The 17,998-nt window shown below is 35.1% G+C and overlaps 1 protein-coding gene across 3 annotated transcripts in view; it reads right to left on the bottom strand.

Moving 5' to 3' along the window:
• Positions 1-946: 946 nt before the first annotated feature.
• The window catches only part of ILA (putative protein kinase regulator ILITHYIA), a 50,288-nt gene continuing 33,236 nt past the window's right edge, over positions 947-17,998 (bottom strand). For 2 of the 3 annotated variants that reach the window (XM_088127170.1, XM_022288710.2), the window contains exons 30-60: positions 17,792-17,939; positions 15,359-15,481; positions 15,220-15,276; positions 15,033-15,143; positions 14,740-14,931; positions 14,492-14,665; positions 13,488-13,598; positions 12,763-12,832; positions 12,581-12,659; positions 11,445-11,547; positions 11,201-11,371; positions 10,994-11,116; positions 10,806-10,919; positions 10,308-10,414; positions 10,180-10,231; positions 9,994-10,100; positions 8,144-8,203; positions 7,936-8,050; positions 7,713-7,823; positions 7,478-7,615; positions 7,269-7,391; positions 7,086-7,157; positions 5,853-5,965; positions 4,729-4,887; positions 4,341-4,437; positions 4,082-4,264; positions 2,928-3,119; positions 2,678-2,857; positions 2,443-2,575; positions 2,197-2,275; positions 947-1,331 (exon numbers count right to left, since the gene is read on the bottom strand). In XM_088127170.1, the coding sequence (XP_087983296.1) occupies positions 1,289-1,331; positions 2,197-2,275; positions 2,443-2,575; positions 2,678-2,857; positions 2,928-3,119; positions 4,082-4,264; positions 4,341-4,437; positions 4,729-4,887; positions 5,853-5,965; positions 7,086-7,157; positions 7,269-7,391; positions 7,478-7,615; positions 7,713-7,823; positions 7,936-8,050; positions 8,144-8,203; positions 9,994-10,100; positions 10,180-10,231; positions 10,308-10,414; positions 10,806-10,919; positions 10,994-11,116; positions 11,201-11,371; positions 11,445-11,547; positions 12,581-12,659; positions 12,763-12,832; positions 13,488-13,598; positions 14,492-14,665; positions 14,740-14,931; positions 15,033-15,143; positions 15,220-15,276; positions 15,359-15,481; positions 17,792-17,939 (3,640 nt within the window). In that variant the 3' untranslated portion in view covers positions 947-1,288. Of the gene's footprint in view, positions 1,332-2,196; positions 2,276-2,442; positions 2,576-2,677; positions 2,858-2,927; positions 3,120-4,081; positions 4,265-4,340; positions 4,438-4,506; positions 4,623-4,728; positions 4,888-5,852; positions 5,966-7,085; positions 7,158-7,268; positions 7,392-7,477; positions 7,616-7,712; positions 7,824-7,935; positions 8,051-8,143; positions 8,204-9,993; positions 10,101-10,179; positions 10,232-10,307; positions 10,415-10,805; positions 10,920-10,993; positions 11,117-11,200; positions 11,372-11,444; positions 11,548-12,580; positions 12,660-12,762; positions 12,833-13,487; positions 13,599-14,491; positions 14,666-14,739; positions 14,932-15,032; positions 15,144-15,219; positions 15,277-15,358; positions 15,482-17,791; positions 17,940-17,998 lie in introns of those variants that run through there. The other variant, XM_088127171.1, reaches the window with a different exon arrangement.

The raw sequence follows: 17,998 nt of genomic DNA, 5'->3' as shown, positions 1-17,998 counted from the left end.
GCAGTAGTAAGGCATCCACATTCAACCTTTCTACTTGATTTCAAGATATGATAGATTGATTTTAAGAATCTCATGAAATAAGATTGCCATCGAAGAATATATAGAAGTCGAAAGCAGACTTCCAATCATCTGGACCTGATGTCGAAGCAACATTAGTAAACTCATGGAGAGAGATTACTTGGTTTGGACGAAGGTAAACCATGATCGAACATTAGGTTGTGGGTCCTTTTTCTTTCGCAATATACATAACTCTTGAAATAAAAAAATTATTTCAATGTGAGTTCCAATAATAACATGGCACTGTAACCCTACCTCACTCTCTCAATTCTGTCCCTCCCTCTTGTTGCAACATGACCCATCGACAACAAAAGACATCCACAACAGCAGCAACGACCAAATAGATTCACCAGCGAGGCAATGGTGAGATGGATTTTGATTATGAAGTGGGTTTCATGGAGGTTAGTTTTGATGAAGAAGATGCAATCCGAGGGCAGGGAGAGCAGCAAAGGCGGTGCTGCTCGACGTTGTGGTGGGGAAGAGAGAAGCATAGAGGAAGATCTGACGTAATTTTTGTAGATTTTCGTGAAAAAGAAGATATGAAGAAATCTGAACAAGTGAATTTTGATTTTTGAGGTGGGGTTTCATGGATGAATAGACATTTTTTTCTTTCTTTTTTTTATTTGATATTTGTACGCTTTAGATTAGATTCAAGGTCCATGAGTGTTACTTTGGCCACACAATGACACAAGTATGAAGGGGAGAGAGACAGGCCACAAAAAGAAGGAAAGAAAAAAGAGCATCAACCCGACCTGATTTGACAGCAAAACGACTCGAGTCCAAGCCGGTTCGGTTTCCTCCAAAAACCAACCCAACCCGAATTAATTACACCCTTACTGCTAACACGTCTTTAGGAATGAAATAATCACGAATACACGTTGAAAACACATTTCACAACCCATTCATCTAACATTATTTCTTTCTTCTAATTTCCTTCCAAAAACTCAAATTTCCACAAAAGTCTATAATGAAATCAGTATCCCTCATTATATCAGAAAAAATTCATAAGAAATCTGAATCCTCCCTCATTCTATACACGTTACAACACAGGCATTGCGTATTTGAGCTAATTACATGAGCATAAAATTCACACCCAGAGGAGAAAAATGGGTGTCGTTGGCCTTTCGCGTATCGGATAAGAAAAACTTCCATAAACAGCAAGTGCTGTATAAATTCTGGTCCACAATTCCTGTTTAATGGTAGAGAAGGAAAAAATCCATCCACAAATCAATCAGCCACTTGCAGATTCAGCCTCACTGTCTTCACTATCATCGCTGTATTTACAAGTAGTTCATCATTAGCTAAAGCAGCCATGGAATGGAACACCTCCAATCACAAGCAATAAAAAAATAATAATAATTCAGTCTAGAAAACACGTTTTATCTAAAGACCAATTTGATAACCCACTTTTCCAAACCAAATTTTAGAAACTAAAAGAACGTAATTTTAAAAAACCTGTTTGTTTTTTATTAAAGATTTGACCAAGATTTCAAAAGTGTTTAAAAGCTTTGACTAAGATGTCCAAACAATGGCAGAAACGCCTTGCTTTAACCAGTACTATTATACATGTAACAACCACATGAAAACAAAGGTATATATTCCAAGGGAAATACTAGACCATTTAAATAGGAGACAAATTCTAGGTATTGGTGACCTCAAGATGTGATGAGTTATTAGATTTGGATAGAATGGGAAAAGGTAAATCAGTTTACGACATACTTGTAAACCAACTTCACGAAAGCTAACTCAATTATTTAATATATCTGTTTAGTTCGACAACAATTTAGATCACATGCACGACAGCTTCAAAATTTATGATTCCATGACCGTTCATGAACGTATGGCGGGTAGCAATTGGGATTTGAGGAAGTAAGAATATATGGGTCATTTTATGATAACATTGAAGGACGAGAAAACGAAGCAGGCAAGAAAAGAACCCAACGATATGAAAAAGCTAAAACAAATAAGAACAAAAAAACTCCTTGCCAATAGAACTATGTACATCTATAGCTCCTAATACTTATTCAAATAAAATAACATTAAAAATAAACATAATCAGTTCAGGCTCTCTGAACTTTTAAATTGAATTTAACAAGATATAAAAACTATATAGAAGTTAATATTATTGATAAGACATACCTATGCTCTGGTAACTTTGATAATCGTCTAGCTTCAAGACCTGTGATAAATTTTTGTGCCGCTTGAACATTTTCACTACCTAAAAAACATTAAAAAAATAAATATCAAACCTACTCCTATTGAAGTTATTGTTTCAACTGACTTTAACAATACATAGTTGAAGATCGAGACATTGATGATCTATCAAGGGATCAAAGAATTTCATCATACAAAGGGAATTAAAAACAACAAAACACAGACAAATACCCTTTGTCAGCTGGAAGCAATGCAAAGCACATCTTTCTGCAGCTAGCCTTACAGGAGTACTTCCGTCTTTCAAACACTCTGCGAGTGCTGGACCAATAAGCGAAGCATGAGTCACGGTAAATGAAGGACTTTCCTGCAATCCACCACATTTGTAATGCCCACAATGTATTAGACTACGGCTCAAAATGAAGAGTAACATTTTTTACTGAAGAGGAATCAACAACAAATCACTTACTTTTGCAACTGCTTTGATAGCAGATAGAGCCTTCCTTCTTACTTCACTGGAATCATCTTGCAGTGCTGACACCAGGGATGTAAGGATATCAAGATTTGCAGCGTTCGATGTCGGACTTCTCTGAATTTGGTAAATCACAAGCCTGCCTAATGCTTTAGTAGAAGTTTCACGGATTGGGAACTGTATGAACAGAAGATCGTTAGCTAACCAAAATTACAACCAAATATAGACAATGACAGAATAGAAGTACCTTCTCATCTTTCAACGTGCTTTTAAGACAACCCAAAATAGAGGAGAACATAGTAAACTGACAAACGACAGAAGGTTTGTGCCTAAGCATGGATGAAACAGTCAGCACCGACCCGTGCCTAGAATGCCAGCTAGAAGAGGCCATGGTTATGAGTTCCTCTAGCAGGTCGGTCAGCTCATTGTCCTCTAAGTACTGCAACACCAACAATATAAAAGTCACACCAAAAACAATAGTAGTCAAGTGCACATCATAAACTGCCTAGTAGACGACGGTAAGATCTGAAATCAAGCACATGGGACATTTATCAAAGCCACCGAACAGAGGTAATAAAGGCCTATCAGTCTCTTATGAATTTGCAAAAACATGTATATCACGCCCATCTTGCATGCCCAAAAACAATAAAAATTTTCAGACGTTGGTGCAACAAGTTTTAACAGGCAGTAAACAACTAATGCCTAGGTTACAGTTTGGATATAAGAGAAGAGGGATGGAAGCAAAGATGATGTGAATACTGAGCGGAAAAGCCATAAGTAACAACAATTGCAACAAAAGAAATATGACTCATGATGGGTGTGGGACACTCAAGTTAGTTACAAATAATGAAATGCACATGCTGACTAGCCGGACTTTCAAATTTCAATGTATATATATAAAGTAGATCAGTATGTATTTTTTTTTTTTTTCAAATATCAGTGAATGTCCAGGCCAGCTTGCACACACCTCAACTGATCTCACAAGATAGCCACCTAATCCTACTACATTTGGTTGCCAAAGAAACTCTTAGGATATTAAATCCTAAGTAGGTGGCCATCAAGGTTTGAACCCATTCCCTCTAAGCCTTTTACTATTTACATTGGCCCTTCCTTATCACTAGACCAACCTATGATGGCTTCGATATGTTACCAAACAATCAATCACAAGAAAGTTTTAAAGAAAAAAAAGGCACGTTTATGACCAACAAGTGGATTCAAATCTTATTAGAACGAAGGTAGAAGTTCGATTGGGTGTATTGAAAATGCATAAAAAATGTACAGTTCAGCGAGATGACTGAAAGTCAACAATTTAAGTATAATAAAATTCATCTAGAAGACAATGTACCCAAAAACTGGAAAGGGAAAAAACAACAAATGATATGCCTAGAAGCTGCACAATACCTGAGACATAATACCCAAAATACTTGCAGCTGATATGCGAACTTGGTCATCTTCGTGACGAATCAAATCCTTCAAAAAGATATAAACACGAGTTCTCACTACACTACTTACAGCCTTCCCAGCATGTTTCAAGACACCTTTTAAGGCAGTCAAGATTGCCTCACGGACACCACCATCAGAAGCCTGAACAGTAAAAATTAGTGACAAAGACAAATTTTAAGACTCACTAGTAGAAATATTCATAGATAATAAGAGTCACCTGTAAACTAGAAAGCAAGTCACCAACTAAAGGATCAATTCTCGTACTAAGAGCACTTAGTTTTCCAAGAGCAAATGCAGCACTGGATCGAACAGTCCTGAACACAGATCATCCTATAACTATAAGTAAAATAAAATAGAGACTTGTATAGAAAGGATTAATCCCACAACTACTAGTATACATTTCCAATATCAGCCATAATCTCCAATGTCAACAGCTACTAAAAGACGGTGGAAAAAGTAGTGAAAGCTGTACAGCCATTTGCAAAGTTTGCTATCAACTCTTCAAGGTACATAAATCATAAATGTATAGTCAAGGACGCTCTAGCTTCATATGGTAAAGGCTCTAAAGATAATGAATGATGATCAATAAAAGTAAGCTCACCAACCTCGTATTATCTTGCAGACACTTGACAAACGTGGTTTGTAGTTGAGGAAGAAAAGGTTTTAAAGACATTCCACCTTTTTTTATTATAATGCTCAAAGTAGATAGAATGGCACTCTTCACCTGCCATGGAAAGCGATCGCCTATAATTCGGATAAGAGGCCTGAGGATATAGAAAAACATGATGGCCAAAGTCAGAATTCACTTAACACATAATGAAAAGGAAAAGGGACTGTGAAAGAATCTGTAAAATAAAAAAGAAATTATTTGATCATTTCTGTTAAGATTTTGGAGACTAATTGCAAAATAAAGAGTTTTACTAAGGGGTAAAAACTTGAGACTAGAGGTCTTTTAATTTAGACCGCAATTCAGTCTCGAGTCTCCAACAATCAGAATAATAATTATTTTGTCGATTGGATTAAGATACCATTAAACTACAAGAAAGATTACATTCACAAGTACATTGGACAGAGACATTAATGATCGGTATTGTTTCATCATTTCCAAGAAAGAAAAAGAACGGAGGTCTTCATAAGTTTCGTCTATTGGCTCGGACAAAGTAACATAAAAAACTGACTATTCAATTTCTCCTATTAAACTTATTTTACAAAAGCAATAGAAAGTTCGGTTATCAAAATCACTACAAATGTAAAAACAAAGTGTACTTTTAAGACTAATTTTTCAATTTAATTGGAAACTAAACTACAACTTTCATGATCATACGTTTGCATAGTTAATTCCACAAACTTATTTTGAATTTATTACCATGAGATGATAATAGTAATATTCCCTTATTCTAAATTTAATTTAGTCTATCACTGATAGGTTGATAGACATGAATGAGGGATAAGGATCAAAAGAGAATTACATAAAAATGTCTCAATAGGCACACGAAAAAATTTAAAAGAATTGCCATAACTGAAAAATGATAATTTTGTTGGTAATATTTACAAATACGTCAATGTGCATTGCCACCCACAGAAATTTCACTAATCAAATATCATCCTCCTACATAAATATTGTTTTAGTAAAAGAATTGCCAAAAAGGTAAAATTTGAAAATGTAGACATCAATTTGACTATTAACATGTCACTATGTTAATGTAAATTAAATTTCAAATGCAATTACCCAGTAATTTGGATGACAAACTCCTTGAGTGCTTGTTCACTAGTCACTTCAATCAGCTCACCGAGGCCCAAAGCTGCCTGCTCTCTTATTTCAGCAGATCCACTAATTAAACCCTATACATTAAACATGTAAAACAATTGATCAAAGAACTTCCAGCATAAGACATAGGTCTCTGTGTATAGCCAATTGTGAAAAAAGAGAAGCACGGGAGTAGGCAAAAGGAAAGGGAGAAAAAATGTTGCACCAAATGAAACTCTAATATTGGATGTGTCAAAAAAGTTCCATCAAATCTTTGAAAAGTAACTAAAAGAACATACAGGAAACATGAATGAGATTTTTTCCTCGTTCAGTTTAAATCCTAGGAGCATTAACTCAAAAACAAAAAGAAAAAAAAACCAAAAAAAAAAGAGGAAAGAAGAAGTTTGAGATGGTCAGAACTTATAAAGCTAAAAAAAAGATAAAAAAAAAATAAAATCAGTCGCTAGAGGAGCTCTGAGGAAGAAAATGATAATCCATGCTTGCTTCAAATACACAGTTGACTGCAAGTATCTTCATCATTCAGATTAGGACGTTGAAATCATGAAAATTTTCTCTGAACTATCAAGAATTTGAGGGGAATTTTGCACACTGAAAGATCGTGATCACAATTAAGAGTCACATTTGGAATTGAATTTTTCAGTGATGAAATGAAAAATTACACCAATGTACAAATGACTTACAAAAGAAAAAATCTAAGTTATTCTTTTTGGCTCAACACATTTGTTATTTTACAAGCTAGCAGTTGACAAAAAGATGAAAAACAGTGAGAATATAGTCGATGTCAATGCAATAAAAGGGTGTCCAAGTCTTTCCCTTTAAGAAGCCCCAAATAACAGTCCACTCCTGACAAACATGGATCAAAAGGCAATTTTTTTTTTTTTTGGACAAGAAACAATGAAATTGAAGGTATGAAATTACAAAAAGAGGGCGAAACCACATCCAGGGGAGTTACAAAATAAGTCTCCAATTGGATAGAAGGGTCGAGAAACTATAATGATGGAAGAGGGGGAGCATTTACACCATGATATGACAAGGCAAATGAATTATGTAATTGACCTACTCAAACAGATAAAGTAAAGAGGTGCAATACGGGCAGATCTAAGCCAAAAATGGCAATCGCTATCACAAGCATAAAGCACGTTGACGAATGACCACCAACTCATACAGAGCATATAGCAAAGTGAACTTGAATACCTGGAGAAATATTGGAAGCAAAGGCTGGAGAGCTTTAGGGAGACACAACCCAGGTAGTAGTATTGCTCCTCCCTGCAAACCCAGTAAATGAAACAATTATAATAAAAAATCAGTGACAAATGATACGAACTTGTATGAAATAGCAAAATGAACTTCAAATTTGATAGTCACAAGCAAGAGCACCTTTCTTTTCCTCCGCTCTTTATCTCTTGATGTAGATACAGCATCACGTACAAGTTTAATATATGAAGGAAGTATCTCCTTGGGGATAGAACTGATAACCCTCGATAAGGCTTCCCATGCGACCTGTCAAAAAGGAAAGTATTAAACATAATCTCACAACATTAAGATGGACGGAAAAAAAAAAGTAAATAAACAAATACCACACATACCACAACCGTTGCTGAATCTGAATCACTCAGCAAGACAATCAGGGTTGATATCAAGTTTGGAGCTTCATCAACCAAATACAATTTGCTATTTTTGAAGAAGTATCCTATCAAATATGAAGAACTTCTTCTAATAGAGGCCTGAAACAAAATTCAACAAATAATGTCAGAAAACAGAGATACATACAGAGAGAGAACAAGGCACATAACAAATGTTCATCACTTATTAAAAAGGTACCTGACTATCACCGACACCTTTAAGAAGCTCAGAAATAAGAAATTCAGCACCATCTTCATCTATAACCAGTACCACTGTTTCTGCAGCTTCCTTTGCCAATTTCTGGACTTCCTGATTTAAAATCAACAAAAAGAATTTAGAATAAGTGCATGTAAATGATTACTTTAAAGAATCAGGTTTAGACGTACTATAAACTTAAATTTTATGTATAAATATAGCTTACTTCGTCATCGCCACCCATTGCTGAGAGCAAAGCAGGAAGGACAATACCAAGGTGGATATTTAAACTTGGGCCGGCAACCTCTGCTAAGGCTCCGAGAGCATGTGCATTAAAGGCACTATAAATTGGTAATTAATTTAACATTTAGTCTACACGCAGTCGAGCAAAACATCACCAGAATGAACACTGCACTAGCAAAAGAGGGACATACGAGAGAGGAGTATGGACCAGCTTTGGCAATATATGTGGCAGAACAGCTGTAGTTCTCACACTATAAGAGACAAACATTAGTTTTTCATTAAATGGAAAACAACCATGACGGCATTCAGAATGTGAGAATTTCATGTGGTAGCTTCGAATCTAAAATTGCCTAGTTTGCAGCTGTCTATATGATCGTGATAAATAAAAGTGTCAAGTAAAGTGAGTACTTAATATTGGACAAACTGTCTCAGTAGTGACTGGACGAAAAAATAAGTTCTGCAACTTCCAATAATAAAATAAAGATTTACTGCAATTAAGCCCATTGCATCTTCCAGTCTACAATTTTATTAAACATGCGAGAAATAGTCCAAAGGGTCAGGCGTCAGCGACCAGTGAGGAGTAGGCAGAAGAAAGTGTCCTTGAGAGATAGTTCAATGATATATTAACACAAAATAAAATCTTTCCGTAAATCTTTGCATAAAGGGTCATCATTCATATAAACTTGATTCCAAATATTTATTTCCATTTATTTCCTACCTTCTGGAATACAATTGGACCAATGGTTTTCTTATGATATATCTCTTCTTTTGATAATCGAATTCTAGTTTACAATTAAAAATGGCACATTAAAGCTAGATTAACTCTAGCGAAATCTGTTCTATCTGATAACCAAGTGACCATCTATCATCTCTTCTTGGTTTCTTGAGGGAAGATGCTCCCCATGATGGTAGTTATCATATGTTGACACTTCCACAAAGGACTTAGGTGAAAAAAGAAAAATATTACAACCCTCCTTTTGAAATGACTCTCAAGATGTTTTCAAAGGTAAAGATGATTTTTGGAAGCAGATCATATCTAACAAAAAAGACACCTATTACAGCATCTCTAATATGTCACCTGCAACACATCCCAAAGCCTTCCTGCATATTCAATCTCAACATGAGGCACGTTACTGGAGATGGATCTAATACCACATTTTGCCTGCACAATTGGAGTGATGACATTTGCCTATCAGATGAAGTCCTGAGAATCTTCTCATAACGCAATTAAAAAGGCTCGTGATCCTATAAATGTCTGCTGGAAATTTACTCTTCTGAACAGAGAGCTGGATGACTGGTTAGAAAATTTGGGTCCTTGAAGATTTCGTTTCGCCCAGAGTCCAGAGTGGAGATCCAAGAATCAAGATCCTTCAACAACAACTCAAGAAGGTTGAGAATTAAGTATCTCTTCAATCGGCTTACCGAAAGTGAGTCAATTCATCTCTTGGATTTTCTACAAAGGTATGGAAATCTTTCCTAAAATATAAATTCTTTTTGTCGTCCTTTAGCCTAGGAGAGTCTTAAGCAGAAACGAAACGTCCAAGGAATAAACCCCAATATCTACCTAAATCTCGGCTGGTCAGGTCTTTGTAAAAACAGTGATGAAACTGTCCCTTAGGCATTCAAAATTTCATCATCAAACATTACTCACTTGATGCATCGTTCTGTCTCTCGATTAATCATATGTTCTGCAGTACAATGCTTGCCACATTTTACTGAGAGCTCAATAGAAGAGTCTTCAACTTTGAAGAGTGAACCACTACTAAAATCTAAGGTTCTATTGTTCATGTGCCTCTTCTTCGTGTCTTTAAGTATTCCGTTTTGATTATTAATTATCATTCATACAAACCAACTGCTTTGGACATCCCTTTTCCAATTTCTTTCATATCAATAACACTGTCTCTTATCACAAGTATTTGAAAGTAGTTTACTAATTTTCTACCAAAATGGGATGTATACTAAAATTGCTTTCTATCTGCATGAAACACATGAATATGTAAATAAGAAAATGTGAAAAGAAAAAAAAAAGTTAGGCTGCCACCTTAAGATTTGTTTGAGACCATCAAGGGCAGTGTCCGATGTATCCTCATCCTCCAAAGCATGCAGGAGAGTAGGAATGATTTCGTCAATTGCTTGCATTCCAGCATTCTATACATGATGTTCAAAATCATTAATATCGAGAAATCAACATTTCAGATCTGAACTTTGTAAGAAATATATAACCTACCTTGTAAAGAGTGCTGAATGCTAAGCCTGCTGACTCCCGAACCTCAGGCATGCTGATTAAAGATACAAAGACTTGAATATTCCATAAATTATCATGAAAGAATTTGAGATTAGACAGAAAGTACGAACCTATCACAAAGGGCCGTTCGTATGGTAGGGATAAGATCATCCATGAAACTCAATAACTGACTTTTGCCAGCACTTGTCATCACTTCACTTAGCCCAATGCATACACCCTGTCAAATTCATAATTCAATTAAATAAAACAACCACTCTTTTTTCTTTACTTTTTTTCAAAACAGAGAGAGAGAGGCATGCCAAATGATCAATTAGAAAGTCATTTGAATGGCATAATGGCCTGAAGCAACAAAAAGTAAAATAATAATCTAATATGCAGAGGTATATAGAAAGAAACAATAACATTTGTCCAACAGTTTTACATGCAACCAAAATCTATTGGCCACTGAAAAATCTTACCTTATTCCATTCCACATGATAACCATATTTTTATATTATTTAGCCACTTCTAGAGCAGTATCAAGAAAAGGAAAAGTGTATAAATACTAAACCATTAGATGGAACTTCGAGCATGTCCTATCTATAATAATGAAATAGTAAAGTTCTCACTTGTCTTCTGCTAGCATTGGGATCTTTGAGCCCTTGAGATAGTATGGGGATGATCAAAGGAAGTACCCTTTCACCAAGCTTTCTCACAAGCTCACCCAATGCTCGTCCAGCAACCTAAACGAGAACCAGATTAAAATATAGTTTTCTAACAGTATAATGGAAATTATATGAAGTACAAGAGTAATTACTTGTCGCCTCTCTGAAGACAATGAAGCAAGAGAAGTTATAAGAGTATTCATTAAAACTGGCATTATTTCCTTGAGAGTCTTTGGAGTGTTTGCGACTATGGTTTTCCAAACATGCAGGGCAGCCTGAAGGTATGGAATTTGCAAGTATCATTACCATATAATGTCAGGAATAATTTATATATACATACACACACAGTCCAGTATTACCTGACGAACTGAAATGCTGACATCAGTTCTAACCATATATAGGGCAGAAAGTATTTCATCACGCTTTTCTCGACCAAGAACCTCAATAATAGCACGTCCTTGGGCCTCAGTGCTGGCACCTTCATCATCACTACCACCCTCAAGCAATGCTTTGCCAGAAGTTCCAGCAACCTGAGAAGCAGAAATTGTGATACTACACACACCCTTCACAAATTAACAAGTACCGACACGGATTATAAATTACCTTAAATAAAAGATCACCCAACAGTTCCACTGAACTCTGTCGAATACGCCAGCTGTCATTGAAAATACCATCTTCCACAGCAGGGAGAAGCAGAGGTAAAGAACTGAAAATAATAAAAACAATTACAGTAAATTGTAAATATTATTAGTAACTTATTCTGCTCTTCTATTTCTCAGAGAGAGAGAGAGGGAGAGAGAGAGAGTAACCAATGAAGCAGAGCATATTGGCAAAATATTAAGACTACTACATATAATCACTCAAACAAATAATTAAGACTTTCATGGGAGAATGAAATGTTCGTTACTTCCAATTCCCTTTACGGAGAAGAAAACAGCAAACAACAGATCCTTTAACTATCTGTTCATCAAACTAATGTTTTAAAATGCCAAAGGCAGCCTCGAGGCTTTTCCTCTTGAAGAGGCGAGGAGTAAGCCTCAAGGCGGCATGAGGTGTAAGCCTTCAATTTTAATTTAAACAATTATACAAATCTAAAGTTTCTAGGATCAAGTATTGCTATATTGCCACTTAAATAAAAATCCTAAAGGAACATCCTCAATATCACTACTAATATCACTCTATTATCACTATTTTTTTATATAAGAAACTTCACTTTTCATTAGGATAAACTACTATTATCACTAATAGGATTGACTTATTCTATAAAATTTGTCTCCAATGTTTTCAAACTCTTTGTAGTAAAAGTAGTAATAGATTGAATTAGATTGAATTGTTACCCCTCCTACAATGCATTCCATACGCAAATAAACCTTTATATTTTGTAAGAATTGGACAAATTAATAATATTATTCTAATCATTACACGAGGCGTAGTTAAAATTGTATGGATGCAACGGTGACTTACTTTAGATACTGCTTTAATGTATACAAAATTTTAGGTTAAATTACCAAATTGGTACCAGTTATAAAATCATTACACGAGGCATAGAGACTTTAAGCCTCAGTGTGTCTGCAAAGAGGCATCAGCCTCTTATGGTTCAAAAAAGAGGCGAGACTTAAAGGCGTAAGCCTCAAAAAAGTGCCTTCTAAAACATTGCATCAAACCAAGTCACTGAGATAAAAATAACATATAGCATTTTCAGATTGATATAAAGGCTTTAAAATTCTAATAGTAATTACGTTGTCGCATAATGCTCAACCAGAACATGCCCAGCACCTAATGCCGCATCCCGCACAGATTCATTCTCATCAGCAAGACCTATATTGATGTTATAAAAAACAATAAATACAAAATAACCAATGCCTCAGCAAATCGTATTTCTTAAATACGCCATAGCTAAATAATGCTTTGTGATACTTACCATCCAGAATAGCAGGCAACACCTGCTGAAGATAGTTCTGGAACTGGACACCTAGTGACCTTGGCAAGTACTGTGACCAATTTGGAAGTTAAAAATTTAAATACAGCATAATAAAACAAATCTTGACAATGGAAGAAGCATAGACATGGATTTAGGACAAGACAAGCCAACAAGTTATTTTCCAAAAGAGTATGAAATGAACAAGGGGCATGTCATTCTTTTGAAAGCAGTGACTTCGGTATCTCTCTCAATACTGACGCAGCTCTTTTGCAGTTTCAGCTATGTGCATGTCTCTTTGGGAAATTTGGAGAAAAATAAACCTCAGAATATTAGAAAATCCAAAAAGAGAATAAATGGAGGTGCAGGATTTGGTTCATTTTGTGAGATCCAAATGATTAATTTTAATTCCTTCCTCTTCTTTTTGAAATTAAAATTTGTTTTTGATAGAAATCAATTTGAGCGTTTGTAAGTTCCATTTGTTTCCTTCCCCTTCTGAACTTTTCACTATTCCAATAAAAAGTAAAGATTCTCTATCAAAAATAAATAAATAATAACGTTTAAAAAAAAAAGAGATATATTTGGTGAAGAAAAAGAACACTCTAATTAAACTATCTAAGACTTGTCCAATTGGTGACAAAATTTAGACTGTCCAATCGGTGTCAAAATTTAGACTGTCCAATCCATGCTTGACACGAATATAAACTTGAACAGCGTCACGAAATTACCTTGAAAAGTGTTAAATATCCATCACGTACAGATGCTTTCTGATGAGAACAGTTTCTAATAATATCAGGAAGCACACGATCAAAGTATTCAATTCCAAGGGCAGCTAGAACCTACATTCAATTCAACAACAAACAACGAACAACTGAAAACACAAATTATCAAATAAAATAATAATAATAATAGTAGTAGTAGAATAAGAAATAATAATGGAAGTAGTATTAATAACAATGAATAATTAATATTGATCAAGCTCCTTTCCTTTATGCTAAATCTTGAGGCCTTTTTCTAACAAGAAATAACTTTTCATCGATATATGAGAAGGAGAAAAAGTTCAAGGATACAAACCCCCAGAAAAAAAGAACTGACGAAAACAGAAAATAGGCTCAACGAGGAGCATTACAATCTCATTTCTAAATGAAATATTCAATAATCTTCAAAGTGATTTTTACTTTTCCATAAGATAAAACTGTCAGAAGCACACAAAGTTAGAACCTATCAAAGTTTATTTTCATTAAAATTATCAATATCTTTCAACTTCTTGGCTCATTACTACAGTAATTCATCCAATAACGAACTATAAACATGATAATCAAATCAAGGTAGATTCTTTGCCAGTTTAAAGTTCTTTGCAGAAGGTTTAAAAATCAGCGTTGAAGAAAGAAAACAATCTTCTTGGTATACTAAATTGACCTAATCTTTAATCATCTGCAGAAACAAAAAGATCTATAGTGTAAAAGAAAAAAGCTATAAAACCTTTCAAAACATGAAGCTTAAATGTATAAGCTGGTATAAAAAGGAAAGAAAAAGGAAAAGCAAGCATCTAGAACCCGAAGATCTTTCAATAGAAAAATCTCTAGTGCAATTTCAAAAACTAGTTTAAGTATTCACAATAAAGAATTGAAAAATGCATCATTAAGTAATCATCCAAATTAGGAATAACTGAAATCCGCAGCTAACCAATAGATACATGAAAAATTAAGATGATAATCTTAAGAACTCTAACCTCACTCAATCCTTGGGCAGCACCAGAGCGCTCAACATTACTATTTTCAGATTTAAGCGTATCAAACAACCATGGTACAAGATCCGGGAAATTTTCCTCTCCCATTCCCCTGATAAGGGATCCAATTGCCCGAGCTGCAACTGATCGAACTTCTGGAATTGGATCGACTAGGACCTGTTCTTGCCATTAAATTCACAATTAAAAAAAATGACTAAAAATTCAAGTATAAAGTAAATGGGAATGACTACCTTTTTCACTTCAGGAAGCAGCAGCCCAGTATAAGGAATCATATCCTTCGGTTCTGTGACTAAGGAACACATATTTCCTGCAATTTGTGCGGCTTTCTTTTTGGTTTCAGCACTCCTCTCCCTTAGCCCTCTGTGCACTATGGGCACCAACAATGCAAGGGAAGGGGCATCAATAGAATTGATAAAAGTTGTCTGCAATAAGTCAATGAAGATTTAGCGGAGGAAAACAGGCAAATAAGTTCACCAACGATAACTGCCGATTACACCTAAATCTTGTCTTCGATCAATCTTACTTGCAGAAGAATGTCGAGAGAATATTTAGTATAGTCGTTCGGATCAGTAAGACCCATTAGAAGCGTAGGGACAAGTGCAGATATTTCTGGATTCTTTATGACACTTCCAACCTAAAAGAGGCAAATAACGAAGGAACTAATTAGAAAATTAAAAAGATATATGGTTTTAAACAGCTCAAAATATTACTTGTTGAAGGGCTGTTTGTGCTGCTGACTGGACTTTAGGATGCGTATCCGTCAGAACCTGCAATATTTTTAGGGGGGGAAAATGAAGATCAAATGGTTACATAAAACTAGAATTAAAACTCACAATGCAGAGCACATACCTCTGTTAACTTCGGTACTATCTTAGGAAGACATTGAGATAACTGTTGAGGAGCACAATATGCCATAGCACCAAGCAACTGTACACTGCTTTGTTTTGTTCTCCATGCTTTATCTTCAAGACCCTGCCCAGATAGAGAACAAAACAGAACATAGGTACAGACAAAAAGTGATTAGAAAAGTACACCAATATATAAGAGGCAAGAAAGACACAAATTAAACAACTAAAAAGACAGTAAAAATAACAGAAACCCTATGCTCATCCATAGATCAGTTCCCAATATAGTAATCGAGTTTAAAAAGGTAAATTGAGGAAATTTTGCAATATGTAGGGTTAATATGTCTGCATTGAGATTATTCAATGATTGGAGTGCAGGGTGAATGTTGTATCTGGGCTTGCCAGTCAGTGGAAATCGGAAGAAATCAGATATTTGGGAACCCAATATGTAAAAAGTTGGAAGCAAAGTAAGCAACTTGAGGAAGCTCTGTTTAACCAACGGGGAGAAGGTACACAAGCAAGTTTTGAACAATTTTTTGATCTGGGTTGTTGGGACAAGGTGTTGAAACCGTTGGAAAAAGGAGGCTTGGGTTTGGGAATCCTAAAAGGAAAAATGATGCATTGTTATTTTTAAAATAAAAACAGAATTTTCATTGATAAAATGAAAAATTACAAAGATAAATACAACCATCCAAACATCAAACAGTCCAAAAGGACCATAAATGATCAATAAACCAAAAAGAAACCCTTAAGCTTACAATAATATCAACCAAGAATTCTAATAAAGCAACCCTTAAGCTTACAATAATATCAACCAAGAATTCTAATAAAGCAACAACGTAAGCTCCAAAAACAAGGAACTGAGCCATAAAATGCAAAAAATCTTTAAAAAAAAAAACCTATCTTCATCTCTTTAACTCCACTTCTCATACATAAAGCCATAAACCAGAAAAGAGTGAAAGAAAATAAAACTCGAGGCTACCACTACCAATGAGAATGACGTGAATGTACCATAGTTGACACCAAACCTCCATGCTAACTCTTTGATTCAGCTAAAAACTTTAGAGGAAGTGTGCTTTCATGCTTTAAATGCTAATGTTTGTGTTCTTTGTAAGAAAGCCGAATATGATATGAATCATGTGTTCTTTTATAACAATAGAAAGATTTGGTCAGCTCATGTACAAGACTACGGGTTATCATGGACATTTGAATTTAGTGCATCAAGTAATTTGATCTCATTGTTGGAAGGCCACCAGTTTGGAAAGTCATGTTAAGCTTTTGTGGGTTAATTCAACTAAAGCACTGATTTGGGGGTGTTTAAGAAGAAATTCCACAATTTTCAATGATAAAAGCATATATGGGAAGAAAGAATCGATTTCATCAGATTATTTTCAGAATCTTAGTATGGTTTCACCGATGCATTTCGAAGTTTTTCTTCTTCTGACATATTATATTAGTTGGAATTATTTGTTTGTAATCATAACTGCATGGGTGTGATTGCATGGGATGATTTGTTTGTTCCCCATGCTATTCTCCGTTTAGCACTGTCCATCTCATCCACAGATCTGTTCTGTTCCCAATCCAGTAATGTTGGTAGAAATAGTTCTAATAATTCTTCATGACATGGAAATCATGACAGTGCATCTGTCACATTCTTCTCAGCTCCGATTTGATACCGTATTATAAAACTGTACTCGAGCACAAACCTACTGTTGCATTTATCAGTCCAGAAAACAGACTATTTTCAAATAATGAGTATGCGTCCCAGTAGGTATATGGTGTGCCATTTCTGAACATGACCAACACAGTGACCATGAGTTCTCATGCATAAACTGCATCAAGAAAACATGGCCGAAGCCTGAAAACTTGATCAAATGAACTGATTTTCTTCTGGTTTTGCATCAAAACAGAATCAGAAACCCGCTGTCAAAACGTTTTCTCCACGATGAATGTTTTATCTAACCTGGATATTAACAACGCTGGTATCTGTCATTTCTGATTAGGGTTCGAAAAGATTGCTCACCTTCCCCTTCAACCAAAATTTTCCTTCAAATTATTTTTAACCAGTCGTGCAGTCATGCACTAGCCACAAACTAAATCCATTAGTCATGGTGCCAATGGAAATAGTAAAGGGCTTAAATGAAATGGGTTTAAATTATGGTGGCCACCTACCTAAGGGGCTAATAAAACAATATGAGAAAATACACAAATAGGCCCTTAATACTCAAAAGAGCTACAAACATATCTACTAAGGCATCCACAATTAAAATAAATAAATAAATAAATAAAGAATAATAAAATAAATAAAATATCAGGATTGAATAAAAAAAATGCTGTATAAAGTAAACAGAATGGCTATTCGTTTGACTTAAATAAAGACTTGTCAGAATATCATAGGTCATATAACTAGAAGGGCTACGAAAAAAATAATTATCACCTTTAAAAGAGACGGCAATACAAGCTTCACACCCTGAGCAGTAAGTTGAGACATCATTGCTCGGGCAGCACATTCAGCAGCTTCACGGACTGCAACAACTTGATCAGAGAAAGATACTAAAAGCAATGGCAACATCTGGATCACATACCTGGGAAATTACAGATCTGTTACACGAAGGGAAAAAAAAAACAGATGAAGAAAATAAAA

The sequence above is a fragment of the Momordica charantia genome (genome assembly GCF_013281855.1).
Source record: "Momordica charantia cultivar OHB3-1 chromosome 8 unlocalized genomic scaffold, Mcharantia_2.0 BLBB01000008.1, whole genome shotgun sequence".
NCBI lineage: Eukaryota > Viridiplantae > Streptophyta > Magnoliopsida > Cucurbitales > Cucurbitaceae > Momordica > Momordica charantia.
Note: the sequence above shows the minus strand (reverse complement) of the source record. Positions and strands in the feature narration are given on the sequence as shown.